The sequence below is a fragment of the Argentina silus genome (genome assembly GCF_951799395.1).
Source record: "Argentina silus genome assembly, chromosome: 2".
In the NCBI taxonomy this organism is placed as follows: domain Eukaryota; kingdom Metazoa; phylum Chordata; class Actinopteri; order Argentiniformes; family Argentinidae; genus Argentina; species Argentina silus.
The window spans coordinates 21,724,764-21,749,347 of NC_139656.1; the positions used below are offsets into that span (position 1 = coordinate 21,724,764).

General features: G+C 40.0%; 2 protein-coding genes across 7 annotated transcripts; both read right to left on the reverse strand.

Annotated features, from left to right (window-relative positions):
- Nucleotides 1-1,192: 1,192 nt before the first annotated feature.
- Nucleotides 1,193-15,372, reverse strand: acsl4b (acyl-CoA synthetase long chain family member 4b). 6 transcript variants are annotated; one of them, XM_083697092.1, is made up of 15 exons: nt 15,350-15,372; nt 10,986-11,222; nt 10,319-10,496; nt 10,013-10,122; nt 9,357-9,495; nt 9,098-9,248; nt 8,745-8,868; nt 8,529-8,600; nt 8,186-8,325; nt 5,770-5,942; nt 3,918-3,992; nt 3,472-3,660; nt 3,149-3,263; nt 2,710-2,867; nt 1,193-2,584 (listed from the first exon to the last, which is right to left on the reverse strand). In XM_083697092.1, exons 2-15 carry the CDS (start codon nt 11,211-11,213, stop codon nt 2,427-2,429), a joined length of 2,010 nt encoding a protein of 669 aa, XP_083553218.1. In that variant the 5' UTR covers nt 11,214-11,222; nt 15,350-15,372; the 3' UTR covers nt 1,193-2,426. The 6 variants fall into 6 exon arrangements, with proteins under 6 accessions (XP_083553218.1, XP_083553222.1, XP_083553220.1 ...); XM_083697096.1 differs by having other exon boundaries at nt 10,986-11,219; nt 15,350-15,371; XM_083697094.1 differs by lacking the exon at nt 15,350-15,372 and adding an exon at nt 15,305-15,340 and having other exon boundaries at nt 10,986-11,219.
- A 1,386-nt stretch (nt 15,373-16,758) lies between these two features.
- ercc6l (excision repair cross-complementation group 6-like) lies at nt 16,759-24,025 on the reverse strand. Its single transcript, XM_083688104.1, has 3 exons — nt 23,872-24,025; nt 23,517-23,558; nt 16,759-20,693 (listed from the first exon to the last, which is right to left on the reverse strand). Exons 1-3 carry the CDS (start codon nt 23,934-23,936, stop codon nt 16,940-16,942), a joined length of 3,861 nt encoding a protein of 1,286 aa, XP_083544230.1. The 5' UTR covers nt 23,937-24,025; the 3' UTR covers nt 16,759-16,939.
- Nucleotides 24,026-24,584: the final 559 nt, after the last annotated feature.

Sequence of the window (24,584 nt, forward strand, 5' to 3'; positions counted from 1 at the left end):
TCAGTTATCAATATTGTACACATTTTTGAAAAGACATAGCATATACATTTCACAGGGGCATTTGTTTGAAGTATGGTTCATATTGAATGTGGTTTATTTCCAGTTTCAAATGAATCTCACATGAAATTATCAAACGTTAGCTCTAGGTTTTAAGAAAATCATCCACAGATTTCATCAGGCAATCTGAATAATCACTCTCAATTTCCTTGATCTGCCATGATTCTCAGTGACCTTATGGCCCTTATACGCAGATGTGGAATAAAGAGAGATAGAGGTATAGAGTTCGGGCTCTAAAACCCTGCATTAATGACAAACCCTAAGCCTAACCCAATAATCATTCAAGAGCACAGTTGAAATTCAGAGGCTTGTAAAAATAATATTGTTAAGTTTGATATAGCTGTTGTTCACAAAAGATCAAAGTTTGTCCTTGTGGAATGGCACTGTGGACAATCTGTTTGTACATGATTGGGCTTGAAATAAGTTTAGATGTTTTAAATAATTAGCAAACACATTTTACAGAGGGCAGAAAGCTTTAATATAATCATAGAAAAAGAATATGTACAGCAACTGAAATAACCAGTACACATTGCCCATCCCTTATCACACAGTGTTTCATACACATATTGACAGATTTGAATAAATAATATAAATGAGCTGACAAAACTTTACATCTAATATCAATGCAATGAATAAGTGACAAAATTAACATAATAAAATGAAAAGTTGCTCTCAGAATAAATACTACCATAGTTGCATTCTTGGTGGAATTATAGTTAACCCTGAGAATGAAAAACAAACAAACAAATGCATTTTGACAAAACAAGTAGTGGTTTCTTGACCTTTCAACTCCTATTAGAGTTTATGTTTGACTCTAATAATGTTGGCCACTGAGGATGCAACAGAAAAGGTTGTATCATCATAGGTTATAGATGCTTCCTGGAGTACTAACATTCAAATCATTTCAAATTTGGCATTGATTCACACATTTCAGTAGGTCTATTCCCTCTTACTGCATTGTATGCCACTTTAAACAGCTACAGAATGCTCAGCAAACTGAGATGATCAGCATTTTAATGTTCAACACAGTTTCAAGATGTACAATTTAAATAGTTATTTAAACAATTCACTAGTATCAAATTCATCTCAGAAAAGTGTAACTTTACCTTAAAATTGTGCACATAGAAATTTTACGTTCAGGTTTTTTTCTATACATATGCCACACACTTGAATTTTCAACCATTCAACTCTTTTAAATAACCATACAACTCTTAATTATATAACTTCATATCATTTAGAAATGGCATTGAGTTACATTTGGAATATTTAATATCTTTACACACTGTATATAGTATTTATGGACAAACCGTAAAACATTTTTTATGTTTACCGCCCATACAATTAGCATATTCAGACAAATTCAGAAATTGAATTAATGACGTTATAAAGATGACCTAACATGTAAATTATAAATCATAAAGTATGAATATTGTACTGTACATGTAGAGCAAGTGTTTGAGAAAGTGAGAGTTGTATTATTGGAAGGAACAGATATCAGCATGAAAATATTCATTTCAGCTCGAACAAAGAGGACACAACACTAAATATCCTGTACCTGAATAATCTTAAATTGAATGAAAAAAAATTTTGAACAGGTTTTCAAACATAACAATGGTAAGTGCATCAAAAACATGAGAACAAATGACAAGGGCCAATTACGCAAGCAAAGGTGGTGATAGAGATGGCAGAAGCTAGACTCAGTTTGATCTACATTATGTGCAATACTCAAACAAAGAATGACTCAAACAGTAGCGATAATGTGACCCTAATAGCATGTACAAGCCACCAACTTTACTGAGACTCTCTCACTAGGGGGCAGCAAAATATCTTCTTAGCATTAAACTTTGCTTGGCAGGTTTTACAGCTATTGTACAGGTAAGTAATAAAGCCATCAATGGTCATTTTACAAGACATATTGATACCTAACTCCCTTGACAGGCACAAAAATATTAGTATTTACAGAAATCTCATAACAAAAATCCAATCCCATCCAGGCAAATAACAATATGCAAATACAAGACTTACATTCGAATGGCAGTTTTTCACAACGCTGAGTGACCTCATATCAGAGACCTCTGTTGTCTTTTGTACAGTATTTACACAAATAGCTGTAACTAGCTGTTCCCACTGTGCTGAAGTTATGGATTGACATTCATAATTTGACAAAAGAGACAGCATGGACAGATTTCACTGGTATACGCTTTGAACACACACACACACACACACACACACACACACACACACACACACACACACACACACACACACACACACACACACACACACACACACACACACACACACACACACACACACACACTTCTCTGATGAAACTTCTAGCAAAACCGTTCTTTGGTTGGATGGCAGCTCTACTTCCCCCCATACATTCTCTCAATGTCAGTGAGATAGTGGTTCTTCAGCTCCTTCCTCTTGAGTTTGAATGCATCCGTCACCAGACCTGTCTCAGGGGTCCAGGGTTCTGGACTTAGGTGGACTTTAACTGGGATCTCAAATCGCTGTAGTTTGACTGAGGGGAAAACAAAATAGATCAGCAAGCCTTTTCTATCTACAGTCAATTCTACGTTTTTGTCTGTCTGTTTACATAGCATGCCAAGTTCAGAACATGAGTGATTAAGTTGGTTTCAGCCTTACTCGATGCAGCAACCTCTTTGATAGCCTTCAAGACCTCCTTCTCCATAGCTGGGTGGTTGCAGATCTCCTCCCAGTCACAATGGATGCTGTTCTTATTGGCCAGAGCTGTCAGCTGCTTCTGGTTCGGTACCACAAAGCTGATCACATAGTTTTGGTCACTGAAAGTAAGAGGAAATTCTCACTTTTTTCTATTGACAATAAATGGGTCATACACTAAAGGCACTTCATTTTTTTTTGGAAAAAAGTCTGTTGTGAATGCTGTAATATGTTGTTTAATGTGAATATTTATGTCAAATGTTCTTAAAAAAAAAAAAAAAAGGCATCAAAATAAAATCGTACAAAAAAATAAAGATTACACATGTTGCATAGCTACTACAACAACCACGAACACTGTATAAAGTTGCTGAAACAACAATTGCATATTGCAGCCGTTAGTTACCTATTTGCATATGCACATATGTTGTCGATAAGGGGGCAGTTTTTCAGGGCCGATTCCACTTTGCCTAATGACACATATTCTCCAGCCTGCAGTTTGACCAGGTCCTTTTTCCGGTCTACATGTAACAAACAGAACAATGAGGACACACCCTTTTTAAAGAGAACGACCAAATGTAATGTTAGCTAACTGACAGAAAAATCTATTTATATGCTCATCACAGTATTGTCTTATGATTCATACAGAGTATGTTGAAGGAGCAGCTTGGAATGATGTGTAGAGACGAACCGTGGTATTTAGATGTTGTACACCTCTCAGCCACTCACCCACTATCTGCAGACAGCCGTCAGGGTGGATCTCCCCCACGTCCCCAGTACAGAACCACCTCTGGCCACTCTCATCCACCCAAAAGTCCTCGTTCAGGTGCTCACTCTTATAGTAGCCCATGGTAACGTTGGGCCCTCCGACCATGATCTCCCCACGAGGGTGGGGCTGGTCCTGACTTGTGTATCCACCTTATGACAACAATTAACATACAAAAGTAACTAAATAATTATTTAGAATCAGGAAACCAGACACACCAGTCTAACCACAAGGAAACTCATCAAGGCACATAAAGTACAGCCCACATGCAAAAAGGGAACACTATGCAAAGTTGTACGCAGCAACTGAATGGGGATGTACGAGTCATTTGTGATGTGTCTGCCTGTGTATTGAAATGTGTGAGGGTATGTGCACATTCTGAGACATATTCAAGGGTTTAATTTCTTACCTTCAACCCAGTCTCGTAGTTTGATCTCACAGCAGATGAGGGGTGCTCCTACTCTCCCAGTGCTGTAGTCTGTCACTAGAGAGAGAAATCATCCACAGATAAAGACAGAGTCCCGGGACTAAGCATACAGACAGGTGTGTTATGTATATTAAGACAGACAGATTAAGATTAAGTAGACAACAGACACCACATTACACCAGGTTTATGAGAACTATACACTTTCTCAAAGTATCATTCACCCTACAATACAGTGGATTCCTGTGTAAGTTGTGCTTGCATACAGTTTGTTGGCTGACTTTTTGTTGACTACAGAAGACAGTGATTGAATTCTTAAACCAAGCAAACAGGTCTGACTTTCTGGTCTGATGTAGCAACAGAGTAGACATTTATCTGTACAACTGGGGCACAGAGAGAGTGTGTGTGTGTGTGTGTGTGTGTGTGTGTGTGTGAGGTGGTTCAGAGTGTGTCTAGTTCACAATGACATGAGTCATGAGGCAAATTTGAATTAAGTTGATACAATCCTTTGAGCTATGATGATAATCCAATACTTGCCAACATAATTGATTTTTCATCCTGAATAATGTTCTATTTGTTTCTTGACCAACAGAACAGATACGCAGTCTTCTACAAATCAGTTCCAAGCAAATTGCCGTGATATTCAAAGAAACTTAAAAAGGTGACGTATGTGTGCATTTTCCTGCTCCCACAATGCGCTTCTCAATGTATTGAGAAGCTATTTTCAAAGACCTTTCTCTGCTGCATTCTTGTGCAGGGCTGAGAAAAAAAAGATGGACATGCCTGAGCAGAAAGAGAAGGACACACCTTATTTAAATAACTTGTATGCCCCACTCATATCGTTTTACAATGGACTGTAACTTGGAAGGGGTGAAATCCAGGACAGTACCTCAAAGAAATCACATATTTGCCAGACTTATCAATTGAAACAAAAACATTTACTTTAAAAGTGGGAAAGTGCATCATCAAAAGAGAAAATCTAGCAAAGAATCACCAACTCAATAAATGCCATATCTCCTATTCAATACACTCCCTTGAAAGTGGCACTGGTGAGGGACCGGAAGCGAATGAAACCTTGAACAAATACGAGGGAAAGGCTTTTAGAAAATTGAGGCACGAGGTGTGAATATTGTATTAGCATATGTGAAGACAACAGCCCTCTCTGTGAGCCAGGCGCAGGTGTTTGCGCACCATATCATCACTTTTTAAAATTGGCCAAGAGTGCAAGTCAGGCTCAAACATGAGATTATGTTTGCTTACAATTGCTTGTATCTGCTTGCGCCCATTTCAAAATCACCCTGATTGTTCTTAAGAGCTCTAAATCAACCTCAGTGGCTGTTTGCTGGTATATTTTCAATTCATCAACCGGAATGATACCCGTTTTCATTGTGAAATTCAAGTATGTGGTAGTTGTGAACATTATAGGAATACTAACAATATTGTTACCTGCACATCCTCCATTACAAGAACAGCTGACTGACAAATGGAGCAACAACAGAAGCATATAATTAGTACTTCTAGCTGCCATTCCTGTGGCCTCAACAATTATAGCACCACAGCATATTTCACAAGATGGAGCTTGAACAGACTACTGTACCCACCTACTGTACCTGAGGGTCTGTGTATTTAATTCATGGAACCCTCAGACATCAGAGACCAAAATGCAAAATCCAAAATGACATTTTGACAGGTATAACTGGTGAAGACTCTCACATGACTAGAGAATCCACAGAACCTCTAAGTGAACCAAATATACTCCTCCTGACTCTCACTATTACAGGTGAAGGAGCCTTACACTTGAATGAAGTTCACTTGCGCTAGACTTGTGGAGACTCACCCTCTGTGATGGTACCTGCTCCGCAGGTCTCAGTCAGCCCGTAGCCTTGGCCCACAGGGCAGCAGAAGCAGATGTTCATGAAGCGCTGGGTGGCAGAGGACAGGGGCGCTCCTCCAGACAGCATCATCCGGATGTTTCCTCCTAGAAGAGCTTTCACCTTCTTAAACAGCAGTCTGAGGCACAGCGTACGACCCAACTTGAGTTAATGATGCAGTTTCACTGACACAAAATACAGATATATTAACAGCCGCAAAGGACAACTGTTTCACAACTGTAACTGTTAGTCCTATCAGACAGAGTAGGACACCATGGTCACTGATACTTATGTGGTCATGCAAGCTCCAAGGGGTTCTGACAGTCAATGGTGTCTCCCATCTCATAACGAGGACACTGCGTGCATCAGAACAAAGGCTACAGAACGTGACAGGCTTCGATGTTGTAGACAGACAGACAGTAAATACTGTGAAAATAGTGGGCAACCGAGGGCAACCAAGAGGCCCCACTCTCATCTGTCTCTGTCATGCTGATACCAAGAAAAGAGTAAAGGAACTGACCTTCACTGACATAGATATGAAAATAATAAGGGGGAACTAAAAACCAGTGCAAATATAGACTAGCAATATATGAACATATAGGTCTAGATATTTTCAAGAAGATTTTTTCCAAGTCACTAATACTGGTTTAACACTCCCATTAGCCATATACAGTTGAAATCGGAAGTTTACATACACCTTAGCCAAATACATTTAAACGTTTCTCACAATTCCTGACATTTAATCCTAGTAACCATTGCCTGTCTTAGATCAGTTAGGATCCCTACTATATTTTAAGAATGTGAAATGTCAGAATAATAGTAGAGAGAATTAATTATTTCAGCTTTTATTTCTTTCATCACATTCCCAGTGGGTCAGAAGTTTACATACACTTAGTTAGTATTTGGTAGCATTGCCTTTAAATAGTTTAACTTGGGTCAAACATTTTGGGTAACCTTCCACAAGCTTCCCACAATAAGTTTGTGGAATTTTGGCCCATTCCTCCTGACAGAACTTGGGTAACTGAGTCAGATTTGTAGGCCTCCTAGCTCGCACACGCTTTTTCAGTTCTGCCCACAAATCTTTCAGTTCTGCCCACAAAAAAAGCCATTTTGCCACAAATTTGGAAATATGCTTGGGGTCATTGTCCATTTGGAAGACCCATTTGCGACCAAGAAATATTGCTTCAATATATCCACATAACTTTCCTTCCTCATGATGTCATCTATTTTGTGAAGTGAACCAGTCCCTCCTGCAGCAAAGCACCCCCACAACATGATGTTCTTCGGCTTGCAATCCTCCCCCTTTTTCCTCCAAACATAATGATGGTCATTATGGCCAAACAGTTTTTGTTTCATCAGACCAGAGGACATTTCTCCAAAAAGTAAGATCTTTGTCCCCATGTGCAGTAGCAAACTGTAGTCTGGCTTTTTCATGGCGGTTTTTGGGCAGTGGCTTCTTCCTTGCTGAGTGGCCTTTTAGGTTATGTCGATATAGGACTCGTTTTACTGTGGATATAGATACTTTTGTACCTGTTTTCTCCAGCATCTTCACAAGGTTCTTTGTTGTTGTTCTGGGATTGATTTGCACTTTTCGCGCCAAAGTACGTTCATCTCTAGGAGACAGAACGCGTCTCCTTCCTGAGTGGTATGACGGCTGCGTGGTCCCATGGTGTTTATACTTGCGTACTATTGTTTGTACAGATGAACGTGGTACCTTCAGGCGTTTGGAAATTGCTCCCAAGGATGAACCAGACTTGTGGAGGTCCACCATTTTTTTTTTAGGTCTTGGCTGATTTCTTTTGATTTCCCCATAATGTCAAGCAAAGAGGCACTGAGTTTGAAGGTAGGACTTAAAATGCATCCACAGGTACACCTCCAATTGACTCAAATGATGTCAATTAGCCTGTCAGAAGCTTCTACAGCCATGACATCATTTTCTGAAAATGTTCAAGCTGTTTAAAGGCACAGTCAACTTAGTGTATGTAAACTTCTGACCCACTGGAATTGTGATGTAGTGAATTATAAGTGAAATAATCTGTCTGTAAACAATTGTTGGAAAAATGACTTGACACAAAGTAGATGTCCTAACCGACTTGCCAAAACTATAGTTTGATAACATGAAATCTGTGGAGTGGTTAAAAAATGAGTTTTAATGACTTCAACCTAAGTGTATGTAAACTTCCGACTTCAACTGTATGTAGATGCACTTCCATTTAGTGGCATGTTACAATGTTTGTTTGTACATGACATTTATCAACGTTTATCAACTGAGCTGTGTCAGTGTGTTTATCTTCATGGTGATAGCTACAGTACATTGCATGTAATGGTAGTGTTCAGAAACATTATGTAGTGTCAGGGTTATGTTGTGTATTGTGTACTCACAGGTTGCAGAGGGGGGCATCATAGCCCATTTTGATCTGTTCTAGTTTGTAGTTGTAGCCCAGCTTGAAAAGTGTCCTCTGCACATAGCTCATCTCCTGCACCTTGTTCATTACATTCTTGTAGATGCGGTCCATTATTTCCTGACAGATAACAACAACTTATCATTCCTTCATCTTTGTTTCAACCTTTACAGGGGAAGAGCATTCTGTGTTGTTGGATTGTTATCTTAATCATGACATCAAAGACATCACTTGCTAGAGAAATCTAATCTAAAACGTATATCCTTTCACAGAATACAAAAACATCAGTGATAAGCATTGGAAGTGAATGCAGTCATTATTACCGGCACAGCTGCCATCAGAGTAGGCCTCAACACAGAGCAGTCACCCTTACTGCCTTTCTTGATTTTTGTTGACTGCAAAAGATAGAGAGAGAGAGATTGAAATAACATTAGGCCCAGATGCTGGATGGCTTCAACATCAAATACATATATAAAAGAAAGAAAAAGCAACTGAACTGATGATTGGTGGAAAGTAAAGGGTGCTCAGTGCTCTAGTACCTGGTCAGAGAGTGTTTGTGGGGATGAGTAGCCAATCCTGCAGCCATACGTCACACATGAGATCTCAGCAGTCATTTCCAGCACATGAGCCAGGGGCAGGTAGCCAATGTACGTATCATTTGGCCTGCATAGAAACCCCAATACAACAAAAACACAAGACAAGGTGAAAGCGATATATCACTTGGATGTGTGTGACACTGCCACAGAGTACATATAAGGTTGTCGTTCATTTGTACATTAAAACCTCAGATAAAAGTGCACAAATATTCACTGATTATCGTGAAAAAGTGCAATATGACTTGTGGACCTGGCCACACTAGTTAAATGTTGGTTCCCGGCCCTGCAGTGCTCACCCCAGGCCCGGGATCCTCTCACACTGGCCGGTCATACCAGCGATCAGATTGCTGTGGATGATCATGACTCCTTTGGGTCGTCCTGTGGAACCGCTGGTGTACATGACCACAGCCAGGTCTGTGGGCTGGGGCCGCTGCACCTCAGCACTCACTGATGGGGGAGAGGGGCACACAGTTCAATTATTAGGCAAAACATGTAGTCAGCATGCTAGTGTCTTAATGCATCTTGGTGAAGTGGTAATGATGTGTTTTCACGTACAGTTCTCTGATTTGGCTCCCAGCTCCTGTACTGCATGCATGCTGTGGATCTGGAGGTTCTCTGGGTATTCTGTCCTGCTGATGCTTTTGTTGTCAACGTAAATGACGTGCTTCAGTTTGTGAATCTCTGGCAAAACACTCTGTGAAGGAGACAGAAAGTTAGGTCATTGTTTTAGACCAAATGTGGAAATGAGTCATCATAGCTCTCAGGCCTTGACTGATCCGTAACATTTGAGTCAGTAGACTTGTTACCAACTTTTGAACTGAAGTGCCCTTGGGGTACTATGGTTCAGAGGATGAGTGTTTCCATTTGAAGTCAAGGACACATCAATTCACACACAAAACCCTTTTGACGTAGTTGCTCACTTCAACCTGTATTCATCCTGTCTGAGAAGACTACAGATATTTTCCGACCAGTAGAGAGAACAGCAGGGAGCAGCATTGTTCGTTTTGAATGGAGGTTAACCATGCATATCCCATCTCCCCAGGATTTTTGAACAATGTCATTGGCGATCAAATGTAGTTACTCTATCATAACTATAGTATATAGTTTAATTTGCCTTAAAATGTTTACATAGTGGTGCCGGTAAGTTCACAGCATGGTGCAGCACCACTCTTACATTCTTTGGGGAGAGCCATGCCACTGACGGGTCATACCTTGAGTTTAGTCTCCAGTAACTCTGCGCTGGTGATGAGGTGAGTGGCCCCACACTCATTCAGCCCATAGGCCACGGCTTCTTCCCCCTGTGTGGCATACAGAGTGACCACTGCAACGCAAACACACCCACTCCAACTCATAAGCCTACTAATGTCTCAACCCGCAGCACAACGTTGAAATATTTTCTTACAGACAGTAAATTATGCTGGGCAATATCTCAATGCAGTGGTGGCCCATTATGAGAGTGGCTGTGTTTGTTTGTGACAAACAGAGAGGAGTGATGATGATGATGATGTAATGCTTACATGGAAAGTTGTGCCTGAAGCAGGCCTGTGCAGTGATCATCCATTCCGCCCGTGTTTCACAGAAGATGGCGATGGTGTGCTTGGGCTGCTGCCCCAGTGCTGCCAATCCACTCCCTAGATGGCTGACGATCTGGTCCACCTCCTCGTAGGAGAGCCACCTGTACTCACCCAGGATCAGCTGCAAGAGACCAGAGAGTAACATGCCATTAGGGTTTTACCATGGGCCTTGCCAGATAAAAACATCCCACTGAAGGACATTGGGTCAGCTAGTGATTTACAGCAATTTGCATTGCTTCACAATTGGCAGATTGTTCCTTTATGACATCACATGTTTTTTTGTGTTTTGTATTTCTTTACTCATCATGATATTATGTAGTGATTTAATTAGGGACATGACATGATACATACGGTCTCCAAGCTAAGGCTCTTAACTTCACTTTCATATCTGACAGAACCTTGACAGCACTCTAGTTGGATGGTAGTCAGTGTGTTGGTTGGATGCTAGTCAGTGGGTTGGTTGGATGTTAGTTAGTGGGTTGGTTGGATGCTAGTCAGTGTGTGGGTTGGATGCTAGTCAGTGGGTTGGTTGGATGTTAGTTAGTGGGTTGGTTGGATGCTAGTCAGTGTGTGGGTTGGATGTTAGGGAATGTGTGCATGATTACTGTACCTTCTTGAATATCTTGCCACTGGGTTGGTTCTCGTTCTCCTCACTCAGGACCTCCCTGGTCCCCAGACAGTCTGCCTTGCCGAAGCGCTGCACCGCATGCTCAAACAGTTTGTCCAGGGTGTCCTTGCCCTCAAAGTCCTCTCGGGCCAGAGAGTCAAAGCACTCTACGGAGCGATAGGGGCCCTCTGCTTTGCCTGTGGTGGCCTTGGCTTTCTCTCTCTTGGCCATGGTTTTCTTCTTCCCAGCATCGGTGAGAAAATACCATGGGATAAATGTGATGAGCGTGTATAGCCACATCAACAGGTAAACAGGGGAGAAGAATACGTAATGCATGTCTAGCTTGAAACTCATGGTTGAAGAGAGGATGGTGAAGCAGAAGTGGAGAGGAAGAAAGACTTGAGGGAGAAGTGTCTGCTCCGAGGAGGAAGTTCAGCTTTGAGGTCGTTGAAAGGTTGCAAGGCATATGAATGTAATTACAAATTTGATAGGTAGCAGCACATGCACCCAGAAGTTTCAATCAAAAGGCTTAATGCAAGAGGTCGATGATGCAAGTTCTACGGGCAGCAGGATTGGTGGAGCGTTGTTGAGTACAGGAGAAGAAGAGCCAACGGAGAGAGAGAGAGAGAGAGAAAGTATGTTAGTCATATTGAAGACTATAGCCTATAGGTTGAAGTTTAGCCTGCCACAACTAAGCTCTGTGCAGAATGCTACATCTAAATCACAGAATAGCCAAATGTAATGACAACCCACATTAGTTTCAGAGAGGCTGCTTGTATGTACGTCAGGGCATACATTTCTCACACAACACCTAGGTACACTTTATTGTGAGGGGAAGGGATTAAAAGAAGCAGCTGAGGAATGTAACATACAATATAGCCTAAATATCACTGCACTGAAAATAGCTGTTTCACTACAGCATTGGATGCTTTACAAAATAAATCAATATTTCCTCAAATTTGACATGGAGATAAAGAGTTCATTAAAATCTAAAATCATCCTTGCAGTGTGCAATTTCTCAGCACTGACCCATGGTACTGTAGCCATGTGTTTTAGAAAGCTGAAAGAACAAGCGATCTATGCCAATTGATGGTTCTTTTAATATAATTATACATATACACTCGCCGAGAACTTTATTAGGAACACTATACTAATACTGGGTAGGGCCTCCCTTTGCTCTCAAAACAGCCTCAATTCTTCGTGGCACTGATTCCACAAGATGTTGAGAACATTCCTTTGAGATTCTAGTCCATTGGATTCTGATCCGGTGACTGGAAAGGCCACTGAAGAACATTGAACTCATTGTCATGTCAGGAAACCAGTTTGAGACGACTTTTGCTTTGTGACATGATGCATTATCATGCTGGAAGTACCCATTAGAAGATGGGTAAATTGTGGCCATGAAGGGCTGCACATGGTCAGCAACAATACTCAAATAGGCTGTAGCATTCAAGTGATGATTGATTGGTATTAACGGGCCCAAAATGTGCCAAGAAAACATTCCCCACACCATTACACTACCTCCACCATGAGAAGGTGTACAGGTGTTCCTAATAAAGTGTTTAGTGAGTATATATATATTAATATAACCATCATATGAGATAGATTAACAATCAGAATCAGTACAACAACTTAATACATAAATAAATTAGTACATAAAGTGATCCTTTAGAGAGAATAATGTAAATGAAGAGAAGATGGCAGAGTGGTTATAAAGCCAATGATTAAAGACAGTGAAATGAGAAACAGACATGGCATACCGTAGGCTACATGAAAACCTTTTACAGTCCGCAGTAGCAGTGAGCAGTCGTCAAATTCATGATTTGGCTTTTCCTATCCAATTTGGGCTACCAATAGATAGTGTGCCAAATTTCTGGTGCACCTTCATAACTTTTTTGGACAAAAGCCAAACTCTTTTCCCATGACGAAAGCAGAGACTAGACAAGCATTCACAACCCATAATGACATCACTGAAAAGAATTCCGGCAAACTGGAGACATTGCAATGTAAGCCAAATAAAACACATACTTTCATTGCGCAAGTTCCTAAGGTGGAAAGGCTGACACCGGCATACTGAAATCAAAGGCTAAATAAAGTGCTCTCTCAAGCACTAAACAACCTTTTTTATCCAGACAACAAAACCATTGTGTACCAAAACATATCAAACCACTTAGAAAAAGGTTATAGGGCAGCTTAATATAAGCAAGGAGGGGACAGAGATTAAGTAAGAGGTCAACTTTAAACTTTTAAAAGTGAACCATAAAATCACACTATTTTGAAACGGTTATTGAGCTTTTGCTAGCAAGTAAGCTCCTACCTAGACAGTCTTACTCACTTTCAGATTTTAGCTAACACAACTTTATGAAAATGTTACAAATAGCCTAAACCTACATGTTGCCACATCATTTGACATCCAGTAGCCTACCTGTTAATGAAGGCACAAGTGCTTTAGTAAACAGGATGATGCCTGTGAGTGGCTTATAGTGCTCATGTGGACTGATCTTCCTAATCCCATTTACTCTATACATGCCGACAGCATAGGCATCACAACACCAAAAGGAATAAGTGGGGATACATTCGTCCTTCCTTCCTTGATGGTCAGTCAGACAGAAAACATTCTCTATTCTGTTCAACATATTTTAGTTGTAGATTAAGTTAATTATGAATACTAGTTTCAATGCTCTGAAGGTAGTCAACATTGGGTCAAGAAACCTTGAATCAACATTTTGGAATGTTTTAGCCTATTTTCTCATATATAAAAAGCATAGGCCAAACATAATACTATAAATGTTCATAGTGCCACTATCATTGCAAAAGCGTACTGGAAAATTGAGTAAAGAAGTAACTGGTAACCTTACCTTCTGAGGCACGTAACAAAATATAAATCTTAATTCTTCCACACAGAGGCTAAGGTCTCAGCTCCTTGAGTTGTTCAGCTTCACTCACTCACTGAGAGTTAACATAAGGTTAACATTCATTTGCTTGTTACCACCCACAAGTGCTTTCATCCAATCAGGAAAGTGTAGCCTAGTGGACAGGATGTGATGAAGTTCCTCTCAGTCATCTAAACCTACGCATGCCAGGGCACTATTCCTAGCAGTGTCTGTGGCTGACTAACCCTTGTTGTATGTTTCCAAAGCCCACATCTATTTCAACACAAACACAGCTGGCTACTCATAGCCTTACAATTTCAAAGTGAAAGAAGTCTATAGAGAACGTGTTGTCCCCCACGGTTAGCATCCCCCTTGGGCCAATCAGTGTAATTTAGGAATTTCAGTTGTTTACTATAGCACCCCCCTTTGGCCAATCAGTGTAATTTAGTAAATGTACATTTCTAAGTTTATTCAAAATGTTTCTAGTGCAGTCTCTCGCGTGAGACCAATCCACAGTCCCCTCCCTGATTTCATCAAAGTGGACAAAAAAGCAAGTATTCCAAGAAATGGGCAATGGAGAAACAAAGACATTTTAATACAAGACACATGATTACTTTATGAGATCATAGGCATGCAAATTGGCAACAGAAAATGTTTCAGGGTTAACATTTACACAGCCACGAGATCCGCCAGATCACTACAGTACCAGAGATGCTCTATACTACCCACATAAATGCATGTCATAGGTAAACATCTTTTAGTACTGATGATTCACCTAGGTCATCATAGAAAGTCTGTCATGCATGTGAGGCGGTAGGCTACTACTGCGTCAGACATCACAATCTATTCTGGCACAGTGGCTATAATATGCTTAAATACTAGTCTTACTCATGTGTGCAAATTATCATCATGCACCCTATCAATGACGAGGAGGAGCGGGGTGACGTGTGTGTCAATCAGACCTTGACAGTCGTGTTCTCTCCTCATTATTACATTTTGTCCTTAGCAGATAACTAATCATATCACTATCAGTGTCTGAAATGGGTAAGAGACAGTCCTATTTATTTAGGTTAACTGACAGGCAATCAGAAAGTGTTGAATAGCGCCTCATTATAATGCTTGAAAACAGACCCACCTGTCAAGAAGACCCGAAATATTGAGTAACGTCACTAGATGCTTTCATGTGAATTATTACTCAAAACTACATTTAACCGGGCTACTATACACACATTCTACAACCTGCCAGCCACCACAACAAAAGAACATACAGCTAGCTAGCTCAAGCTTGCTCAGCGCGCGCTCCGCTGGCCAGATAGCGAACATCATAAACATAGAAGGATAAAGTTGATGTTAGCATTCTTTTCTCTGCATACATTACATTGTATATTGAGAATTATTAGTATCATTACATTTCTGGAGATAGAAGTTGACACAGATAACAGATATTACCTGACGGTTAATTGACCAATTTCCCTAGCTAGTCTCCATCCTTACCTCTCCACAGAAACAAGAACGTGCGAGGGACCTCCCCAGAAGGATGAATGACCGACAGTAACCTCCAACGGAGATGAGACAACCCGGAAACTTCACGTCATATGAGTCCATCTCTCTCAGCCAATGGGTCTGAAGACCGAAGACCATGCCCATTTGATGTTTCATCGAGGTAGAACAAATATCACTGCTTGTCAACCTCTCAACACAAGATCACATTATGATTACTAATATTTTGGTCACGCTTTACATCAAGGTTACCTTGACTGTTAGAAATAACTTAGTGAATATATATTTTATAGATCATCATATACATCTAACCCATTGGTATTGGTTGAAATAATATTAGTGGTGTGTGGCCGCGCCTGTTAAATACGTTAACATTGTAAAGTGCACGCCAATCTATAAATCGTTGACCTTTATAAAGGCAACTCTTTTGTATAACATATTGACACGTTCAGTCTTCAATCGCACAAAGGCGTAGGGGTCAGCTGGACATGAGGATACATTTTGCTAGAGGGGGCATGCCTAGGGTCTTTTGAGAAAAGGATACAGCCAAATCGGTAGTCTTAATTAATCAAATTACAAGGTTAAAAGGGGGCCTTGCGGAGGGGCACTCCCTCTGGTACAGTCCCATCAGTCACAGGGCCATTCAGATTGTACTGAACACCAGCGTGACTGCATTGTTTTACTACATTAACTACCTAAACAGATCAGTGTGGACGGAGTTTCGTAAGACAACTGTGTGGATATATATCAAATGAAACAACATTTTTGCTGTAAAGTAATATTTCCCTGCTACTGTACAAAATATTAGTTACTATCAGTTCATTATCATTACTTTACCCAGTAAAAATAAAATAAACTATTTTGCCTTCTTACATTGGGGGGGGGGGGAACCAGTCAACCCTGTATCCTACAACCTTGCATAGAACAATCATAGCATAATTCATAAACATCCTTCAGGTGGGCAACATAAGTGAGGAACATGATGTGTATATCTTCTACACAACCTTTAACAGCATTCAAGTGGCAAACTCATGAACAGTAAAATACATAAAGCTGTGCAAAATGTTTTTTTCTTAAATACTGTATACCTAAAGGTGCAACCTTTTCCAGAGGAAGCATTAACAATGTCTGACAATAAGAGATTAATTGTGGTCATTACAGTAACAACTGCCATGAACAGTAATTGGTAATAGGTTTAGCGGATTTACTTTCGGTCAAACTGAGCCATGCTAGTTCCCAGTTATTAATGCTCCATCAAGTGACCATCTGCACCACCAGTTTATACACCATTCTGCACAATATTGTTGTTATATGATGTGTAAGAAATGTGAACTTTTACACCAAAATGTGACATTCAAATAGAAAACACAAATACAGATTATAGAATCATTTTAATTGCATTTGTAAATTATATACATTACTCTAATGATATCAAAGTACAAGTTCCAAAAGAGAAACAGTTCAATATAACAGATACTGTAATGAAATAAACACGTGTACATTTCAAACCATGAGACACTTCTCACAAAACAATATCAGAGTCTGCAGTGACGAAGGAATGTCCTCAGTTTTAGAGAAGATATTTCAACTCTTCATTTGCTGACTTAATTGCCGGTATAGTTGTATTGTCATAAGCTGAATTTCAGGATCACCACTTCTGATGTCAATTGCCCTCAAAAAGAAACTCAGCGCATCTTCAAATTTCCCTTCAGTGTAACATTGTTTTCCCATATTCACAAGGGATTCATACTTCTTCCCCTCTGTCACAGATTGGGAATCACTGTTGTTGACGCCTTCAGCTTTTTGCAATATGCAATCTCTGCCAGTAGTACACAGGTCCATTCTTTCATCAGAAGCAAGTTCAAGATCATTGGTAGATTCCTCCAGACTACTTTCTTCCTCCTCTCTAATATCAGATTCAGCAACATGCATAGACTCAAGTCCCCCTTCTTCACTCTCTTCAGCATTCTCAGTGTTTAAAGTTTCTCCAGTGGGTTCCTCCTCCTCCATGAGGGACTCCTCATGAGAACCACTTTTCTCACCTCCATCACTTATATTATTAGACTGCTCCTGTGAAACTTCTTCTGTGTCATCTTCTGTGTCAATGAGGTCCTCCACATCTTCAATTACTGATTCCACAAGGGAGCGTCTTGAAGCCACAGAGGTGTTCACTCCAAAGCTTTTCCTGACCTTGAAGGAACTGGATCTGACAGATTTTGGTGTAGAGGATCCTAAACCTTTGAAAGATTCATCCAATCCACTGGTCATCAAGTGGGGCACCTCCTCATCCTCCTCACTATCATAAATTACTGCGACTCGTTTCTTTTTGCGGACAGATGTAATAAATGAGTTCTCGACGGTGTGGTCTGCTTCAGATGCAAGAGAGTCACTGGCAATTCCTACATTCTGTTCAACAGCTCTATTCTCAGTAGGCTTTTCATCTGGATTTAAACTGCCATCCATCTGCAATCCAGAATTCTCCTCGTGGATATCAGTTTCCTCCTCTGTAAACATATCAGTAGCACTGTCTTCTAACTGTAAATTGAAGTTTCCTTCAAAAGACTCAATCTCCGCATCAATTTTTGGCTCATGTTGGACAATCTCCGCACCCTCTTGGCTCATGTTGGACATCTGCAGAATAGAAAGTCTTTGATTCTTCAAAGATTTGACAGGAGAGTCCCTCTCATCCATAGTGGATTCTTGGTGTAGTGACAACTTCTGCCATTGTGGGGATGCATTTACATGTTGTGGTGCATCATCAACAACTGAGGAAACATATTCCAGACTTGTGCTATCCTCCAAATCAATAACATTGTCATCTTTCACAGCTGACACATCCAAAACCTCTTGAACAGACATTTCTATTGCCTCACCATCAGATAACCTCTCAAGAGACTTGTCTATGGGAGAACCATGGTTGCTGTTTAGCAATTTTTCCTCACTTCCATCTTTTGAAGTGCGTTCTTCATTGTCAATGCTTTCATCTACAGCTAGATCAATGAATTTGTTACTGATATTTTGGATATCATCCTCATCACCCGACCCAGATTGAGTAAGATCTACCAATGCAGGGGAGTTGTTGAAATTGTAGTCATGGCTAGGAAAGAAGGGACTGAGCTTTCCATCCTTGGATTTCCTGTCAGTTGACCCAACTGTGTTGTGTTGAGCTGGTTTTCGCAGCCAGGCTGGCTCTGTGTTTGAAGCAATGCTGTCAGCTAGCTGCATATGCAACTCTGACTCAGCCTTCATCAGGTCCTGAGCTTTTTGCACCCTGTTCTTTATGTAGTGGTGTGATTCCTGATCCTCAGGGACATCTTCATGGTTACCCGCTTCATTTGAGAACATCAGGTCATGATCAGAGATCCCGAATATCTCCATGGTCTGAAGGATAGCAATGTGCTCATCCAACTGAGTATCTGTGCGCCTTTGGCTGGAGTGCAGTGACTGCAACTGCAGCTGTGTTGATGAAGATCGCGTGTCCTGCAGTGTGAAAAGTTCTTTCAGCTCTTGTTTGCTGAAGTACCTGAATGGATTTTTTTTGTCCCCGGTGGTCTGTCTGATCAAGGAGTCTTTGAACACCTGCCGTCTGTATATCTTCTCCTCCACTGTGCCACAAGTGATCAGTCTGTATATGATGACATTTTCAGTTTGTCCAATGCGATAGGCCCTGTCAACGGCCTGGGCATCAGTGGCTGGATTCCAACTGGGATCAAAAATAACAACTCTGTTTGCCGCTGTTAATGTGATGCCAACTCCTCCCACTTGAGTGGTCAGGAGAAACACAGAGTAGTGCTTGTTGGTCTGGAAAAGTGAGATCCGTCTCTCTCTCTCTATGAGGTGAGTAACAGTGCCATCAATTCTCACTACCTTGAAATGCTTGTTGACTAGAAGCCGTTCAATGATGTCCAACATCTTCCTTGACTGTGAGAAAACAAGTGTGCGATGGCCTTCTTGCTTCAGCTTCTCCAAAAGTGCAATAAGAAACATAAGTTTCCCAGATTCTGATATAAGGGTTTCATCAGAAATGTTGTCAATTCTGTTGGCAGCGGACTCATTTTCATCTTCTTGAAGGTTTGTGCCTGTTCCTTCCTCGAGGCCTAACTGAGCAACCGCCCTAGCAGAGAGAAGTCTTGGGTGGTCACACAATTTCTTTAGGATATTCAGTTCAGCTAAAGGTGACTTGGTGGTCATGAGCAGCTCCTTGATGTGATCCAGTGATATGAACTGATTGTAGATGTCCTCTTGAATTGTGCTCAAGTAAGTCCAGATGATTAGGTCGTTCTTCCTGGTAAGAGTTGGCATTATTGCACCACCATTATTTAGGGGTTGGTTTTCCTTCTCTTCTGACTCCAAGTCTTTTTCACTGGCTTTTGTACATTGTTTCTTTTTGCTCTGCACTTCTTCCTTTGTCCTCCTCAGGAAGTGTGGATTTATGATGGCCATGAGGTTCTCTGACATCTTGAGTCCCAGTGCCTTCTCACCAGGGGTGGCATCCTTCTCCCTTGCACGGGTGATGGGATTTTCATACTCAGTTTTAAAGGTTTTAGATGTACCAAGGAGTGCCCCATGACAAGCAAAATCAAAAAGAGCCCACATTTCTCTCAAGTTATTCTGTACAGGGGTGCCTGTAAGAAGTAGACGATTCCTGGCAGGTATAGCGTGAGCACTTTTGGCAGTTTTGGTTGATGAGGTTTTGATCTTGTGCGCCTCATCCAAGATTACATAATCCCATTTGAATTCTTTGCCGTTGTAAGATGCGAGAAGCTCCCAGTTATTGATCAGCATTTGGTATGTGGTGATGATGGCACCACCTCTCCTTTGAATCTTCTCCAAGTTCCTGTTGCGTTCTGATTTGCTTGTACCATGGAACTCTTTAACTCTCATTCCAGGAGTCCATTTGGCAAATTCTTTGATCCAGTTCTTGATGAGTGAGGTTGGCATGACAAGCAGAGTATGTTTCACCAATTCAGCATCATACATACCAGAGAGAAATGATATCACCTGAATGGTCTTCCCTAAGCCCATGTCATCGGCAAGGATTCCTCCATTCCGGCCATCTCTGTGGAGACTATACATGAAAGCAACTCCTTCTATCTGATGCTCATAGAGTTTGTCATAAAGTTCTTTGAAAAGCATAAGACCACTGTTGTTGACATTGACAAACTCTTCATCGTCATTATCTGATTCTTGCTGTGCCATCTCTTTAATAGCCTCTTGAATTTTCTTGATCCTGCTCTGAAGTTTTTCACTTGGGTGGATATTATGGGCCGAATTAAACAGTTCCAACGATTTTGACATGTTTCCTTCTCTGGCAGCAACTTTTCCATCCTGGATGTACCTTTAAAAAAAAAAAAAAAAAAAAAAAGGTTGGAAAAATGTCAGTCAATCTCTTTGGTAACAAAATGTAATTTAGGGGGTGACCCATGGAAAAGGTCACAAGATAATGTAATGAAATAAGAGTTTAATTTGCAGCAAAGTTGATATAGGGAGATCAATGCACCGATTGCTAATTTGAGCATATGTGATACATTATTTCCTCTCCGTTTTTCCATGTTCTTTTCAGCATCAGTAGGTTAGAATGTCACCATTTCATGCTACTACATGTTGGAATTTTCCCAAAAGTATACGAAAATATGCACTTACAAAAAGTAGTACTGTGGTACATGTGTGAAGGACTAATGTCAGCGAATTATGTCACACCGTCTTTATGCACATTCACCATTGTTCATAATCATTAATCAAAACTCCTACATGATAGTCAAGATATTACAGCACAAAAACTGTGTTGCGCAGTGTAAGACAAATACAATTGCTGAATGTTTTCAATTTATGACGATGTTTGTCATCATGTTTCTGTTGCCTCATTAAAACAAATTTGTTGAACAGAGTAGGGACAAAACATTATTGCTCACTTTTTTGGGAACACTTTACCTTGATCCTATACCAGAACAATAACACTGTTTACTCTAGTAAGAATATTAGAATGTATTCAGAATGTATCAACATGTAACATAGTAGATATTTGCAAGGTATATGGAGTTAAGTGGTTCATGGAATAAAGAACAGGAGTTAAGTGGTTTGTGTTACTTTGTGTAATACAAGTCACTCAACTCCATTGTTATGCAATTGCAAAGCCATTACAAACCTACAATTTAGCAGCATGTTCATACAATATTATTACTATAGTAATTACAGAGTTACTACACAGGTATAGGTGCAACTTAAGTGTATGAATTAATGCCATAGTAAACATCACTTAAGGCATTCACAAAAGCTTGTTCATGCTTAATTAAGGCTTACAAATAGTTTATTACCATTATATTTGTGTTAATAAATATCGTCATTTATGGCCAGTGTGCTGAAATTATGCAAAAGAACCGCAGAGCATACTGGAAAATTATTACATTTTCATGGTTTCACCACTGAGGCAATACTATTTGGTGGTTAGATTTGACCGCTAAATGTTCAAGATTCATGTTCGGCTACTTTTTTTATGACGGGAGTAACTGTCTCTGTAAGAATGGGTCACCTTGATTGGTGGTCCCACCTCACAAATTGTTGAACTGACTAAATACTATTAATAATGGCCCCATACAATTATCAGATATGTATAAAAGTTCCTACTTTACAATAAGGACACCAAAATCAATGTTATATTAACATACCAATAAGTAATGCTTAATAAACACTAGTTAGAACATCAAGTGTTGCCACTTTAAAATAAGGTTCACAAAAGCAATTAAGTACTGATTAAGCACTGTTAACTGATGATTCATAAACACTAAGGCCATTCACCTGAGAATGAATTTGCCACTAGAGTCCACAAAATGACAACTAATACATTATTAACATTAAGTGATGTTTGACATAAATGTGCAAGTCATCTTGTATGACTGGCAGGTAACTGATTCTTGACAGAATGGAGTAATGTTCAATTAGATATTATGGCACTTCTGGCATTTGTGTTCATGCACACCACTGCACTGTATTCATACACACAACACTGTAGTCTAAAATATTGTTAGAACCTGCTTCATGTTTATGTCATTATTTAGAGCATGCTAACAAGGGTCCTACCCCTCACCCATTGTTAATTACTCATCTATGTTCATAATAATTTATAGCACAGTAAATTAAGCCAAATCTAGGATTGCTCCAAGTCTATACACTGCTTTCTATGCAAGATTAAGTTAATGAATTGAACTACATATGTATGGCATACCCATATGGCCAAGAGGGTCATTCCAGGATAGGTCAGAACATTTCCAATGACATGCAGACTGGGAGTGTTTTGCACTCACATTGCACCCAAAAAAAAAAAGCAAACCATACCTAGGACCTTAAGTGAACAGAACTGCAGCAAGAACAGAATCGTCAATGATGAATCAAACAGAATCGTCAATGATGACCCCACCAGTGCCCCCCTCAAGTCACTCACATGCACTGTCATCTTAACACATATGCACACACATAATGATCCATCTGCTATTTATATTGCTTACTTATATGCTTACTGGTTATACTGTTCATATTGTTTATACTGTATATTTTTTAGTACTTCTATTTTTATTTTATTGTATTTTAAAACTATTGTATTGTTGCACTACTCTGTGGCACTGTCACTTTTGCATTTCACTGTATACTTGTATGCACGTGACAAATAAAGAATCTTGAATCTTGAAACTCAGGCCACCTCCCAAATGGTCTCAGTTCGGCTCACTTCAGAGGGGTCTTAATTCATTTGAAGCATTCACATGGAAGTTGTGAATATATACGCCTAATATATACGCCATATATACAGCAAATAATAATAATAAAAACAAATGGGGAACATGGTCACGTCTTAAATGAAGGTGTCTATGTTTAAGTGTCTAAGACATTTTAGTAGTAGATGTTAGCGGATGTTAGCAATAGGATACATTGCTAAATAATGCAAGTATAGAGCCTGTGGATTTTAGCAATGCAGTTGTATCAAATTGCAATGAAATCAAATGCAAAAACAATAGTCAAGGGTACAACACTGGAAATCAGTAATAACAATGACTAAAAAAGACTAAAAATACATGCAAAGCTAAGCAACATCCCAGCATGGAGAGTTGGCTACAAAAATAAACGTTTCTCATAAAAAGTTTGAAAACGGATAGATCTTCATTCCACATACCTTTGGTAGGTGTCCACCTCCTCGGTGTCAATTGACAATGACCTTAAAAAAAATAAATTATTAGCGATTTCCTCACATGGTTTCTCCTACCACTGCTAAAAAATCTTACTTTCTTCTAGCATTGTAACTGCCAATAGCCCCTGGTCCTAGCATAGATTTCTTTCTTTCTTATGATGACTGATGGATAGATGATTCACTCACTTTGACAAATGTATTTGTTGGAAGTGGCTTTGGATAAAGGCGTCTGCTAAATGCCATAAATGTAAATGTAATGCCTATCTTACTTTAGCATGCTAGAAACTAGCTGGCTAGTTCAGGTCATTCTCATACTTAGCGGAAGTCGAAGGCTACTTACTTCTCTAATTTGTTAGACATCTCCCCAATTCGCAGATCTTCGACGTTGTGCTGCGAGACGTCCATGCTCAGTCTTCGGATCGTTTTTCTTATTCGGTATTAACAAACCACTTTTTCAATGTCATCATTATTTTGGAGGCTAGGATCAATAGAGCTCCTCCAACTTGAGCGTTTCACAGGTTTGAATGCTAGACTTGTTGTCCCCGCCACAAATCCAAACGAATCAGATTGTAGGTCCTGCACGTGTGCTTTGTGTTGTCGAATGGGGAGGAAGAATCATTTTAGTGGGTGGAAGCAACTATGAAGCAACCAATGCACGGACTGAGCCACTGAACTGATTGTCTACCGGACTCGAGTTGCCAAGAGGTATTACCACAGTCCTGCTAATTCATATTACCAGTCAATAAAGATCTTTCCATTACATCATCTTTGAATCTCTTTTAGCTATATTCTGCTTGATCATTCTTAATTGTTCATATACGAACCCACTTTTTTTTTTTTTTTTTTTTACATAATTTACAGAAGGGCTACTGTATGTCTAAACTTCTTGACATCGTGGCATGCATCTTATGTCAAATGAACTTGAACTTGTCACATAACTCGACACATTATCTTGTCGTTTAGTAATGACAGGTCACATGAGAAGTCACATTAATCAGAATTCATTAATCATTACTCTAAAAATGTTATCGTTACAAACTTATCCTGAGTCTT

Coding starts and splice junctions, on each gene's coding strand:
- acsl4b (XM_083697091.1), bottom strand. CDS start 11,336: ATGAGTTTCAAGCTAGACATGCATTACGTATTCTTCTCCCCTGTTTAC. Junction 10,497..10,985: donor GTGGCAAGATATTCAAGAAG/GTACAGTAATCA, acceptor GGTCTCTTGCAG/CTGATCCTGGGTGAGTACAG. Junction 10,123..10,318: donor CTTCAGGCACAACTTTCCAT/GTAAGCATTACA, acceptor TTTGCGTTGCAG/TGGTCACTCTGTATGCCACA.
- ercc6l (XM_083688104.1), bottom strand. CDS start 23,936: ATGGACGTCTCGCAGCACAACGTCGAAGATCTGCGAATTGGGGAGATG. Junction 23,559..23,871: donor ATGTCTAACAAATTAGAGAA/GTAAGTAGCCTT, acceptor ATTTTTTTTAAG/GTCATTGTCAATTGACACCG. Junction 20,694..23,516: donor GAGGTGGACACCTACCAAAG/GTATGTGGAATG, acceptor TTTTTTTTAAAG/GTACATCCAGGATGGAAAAG.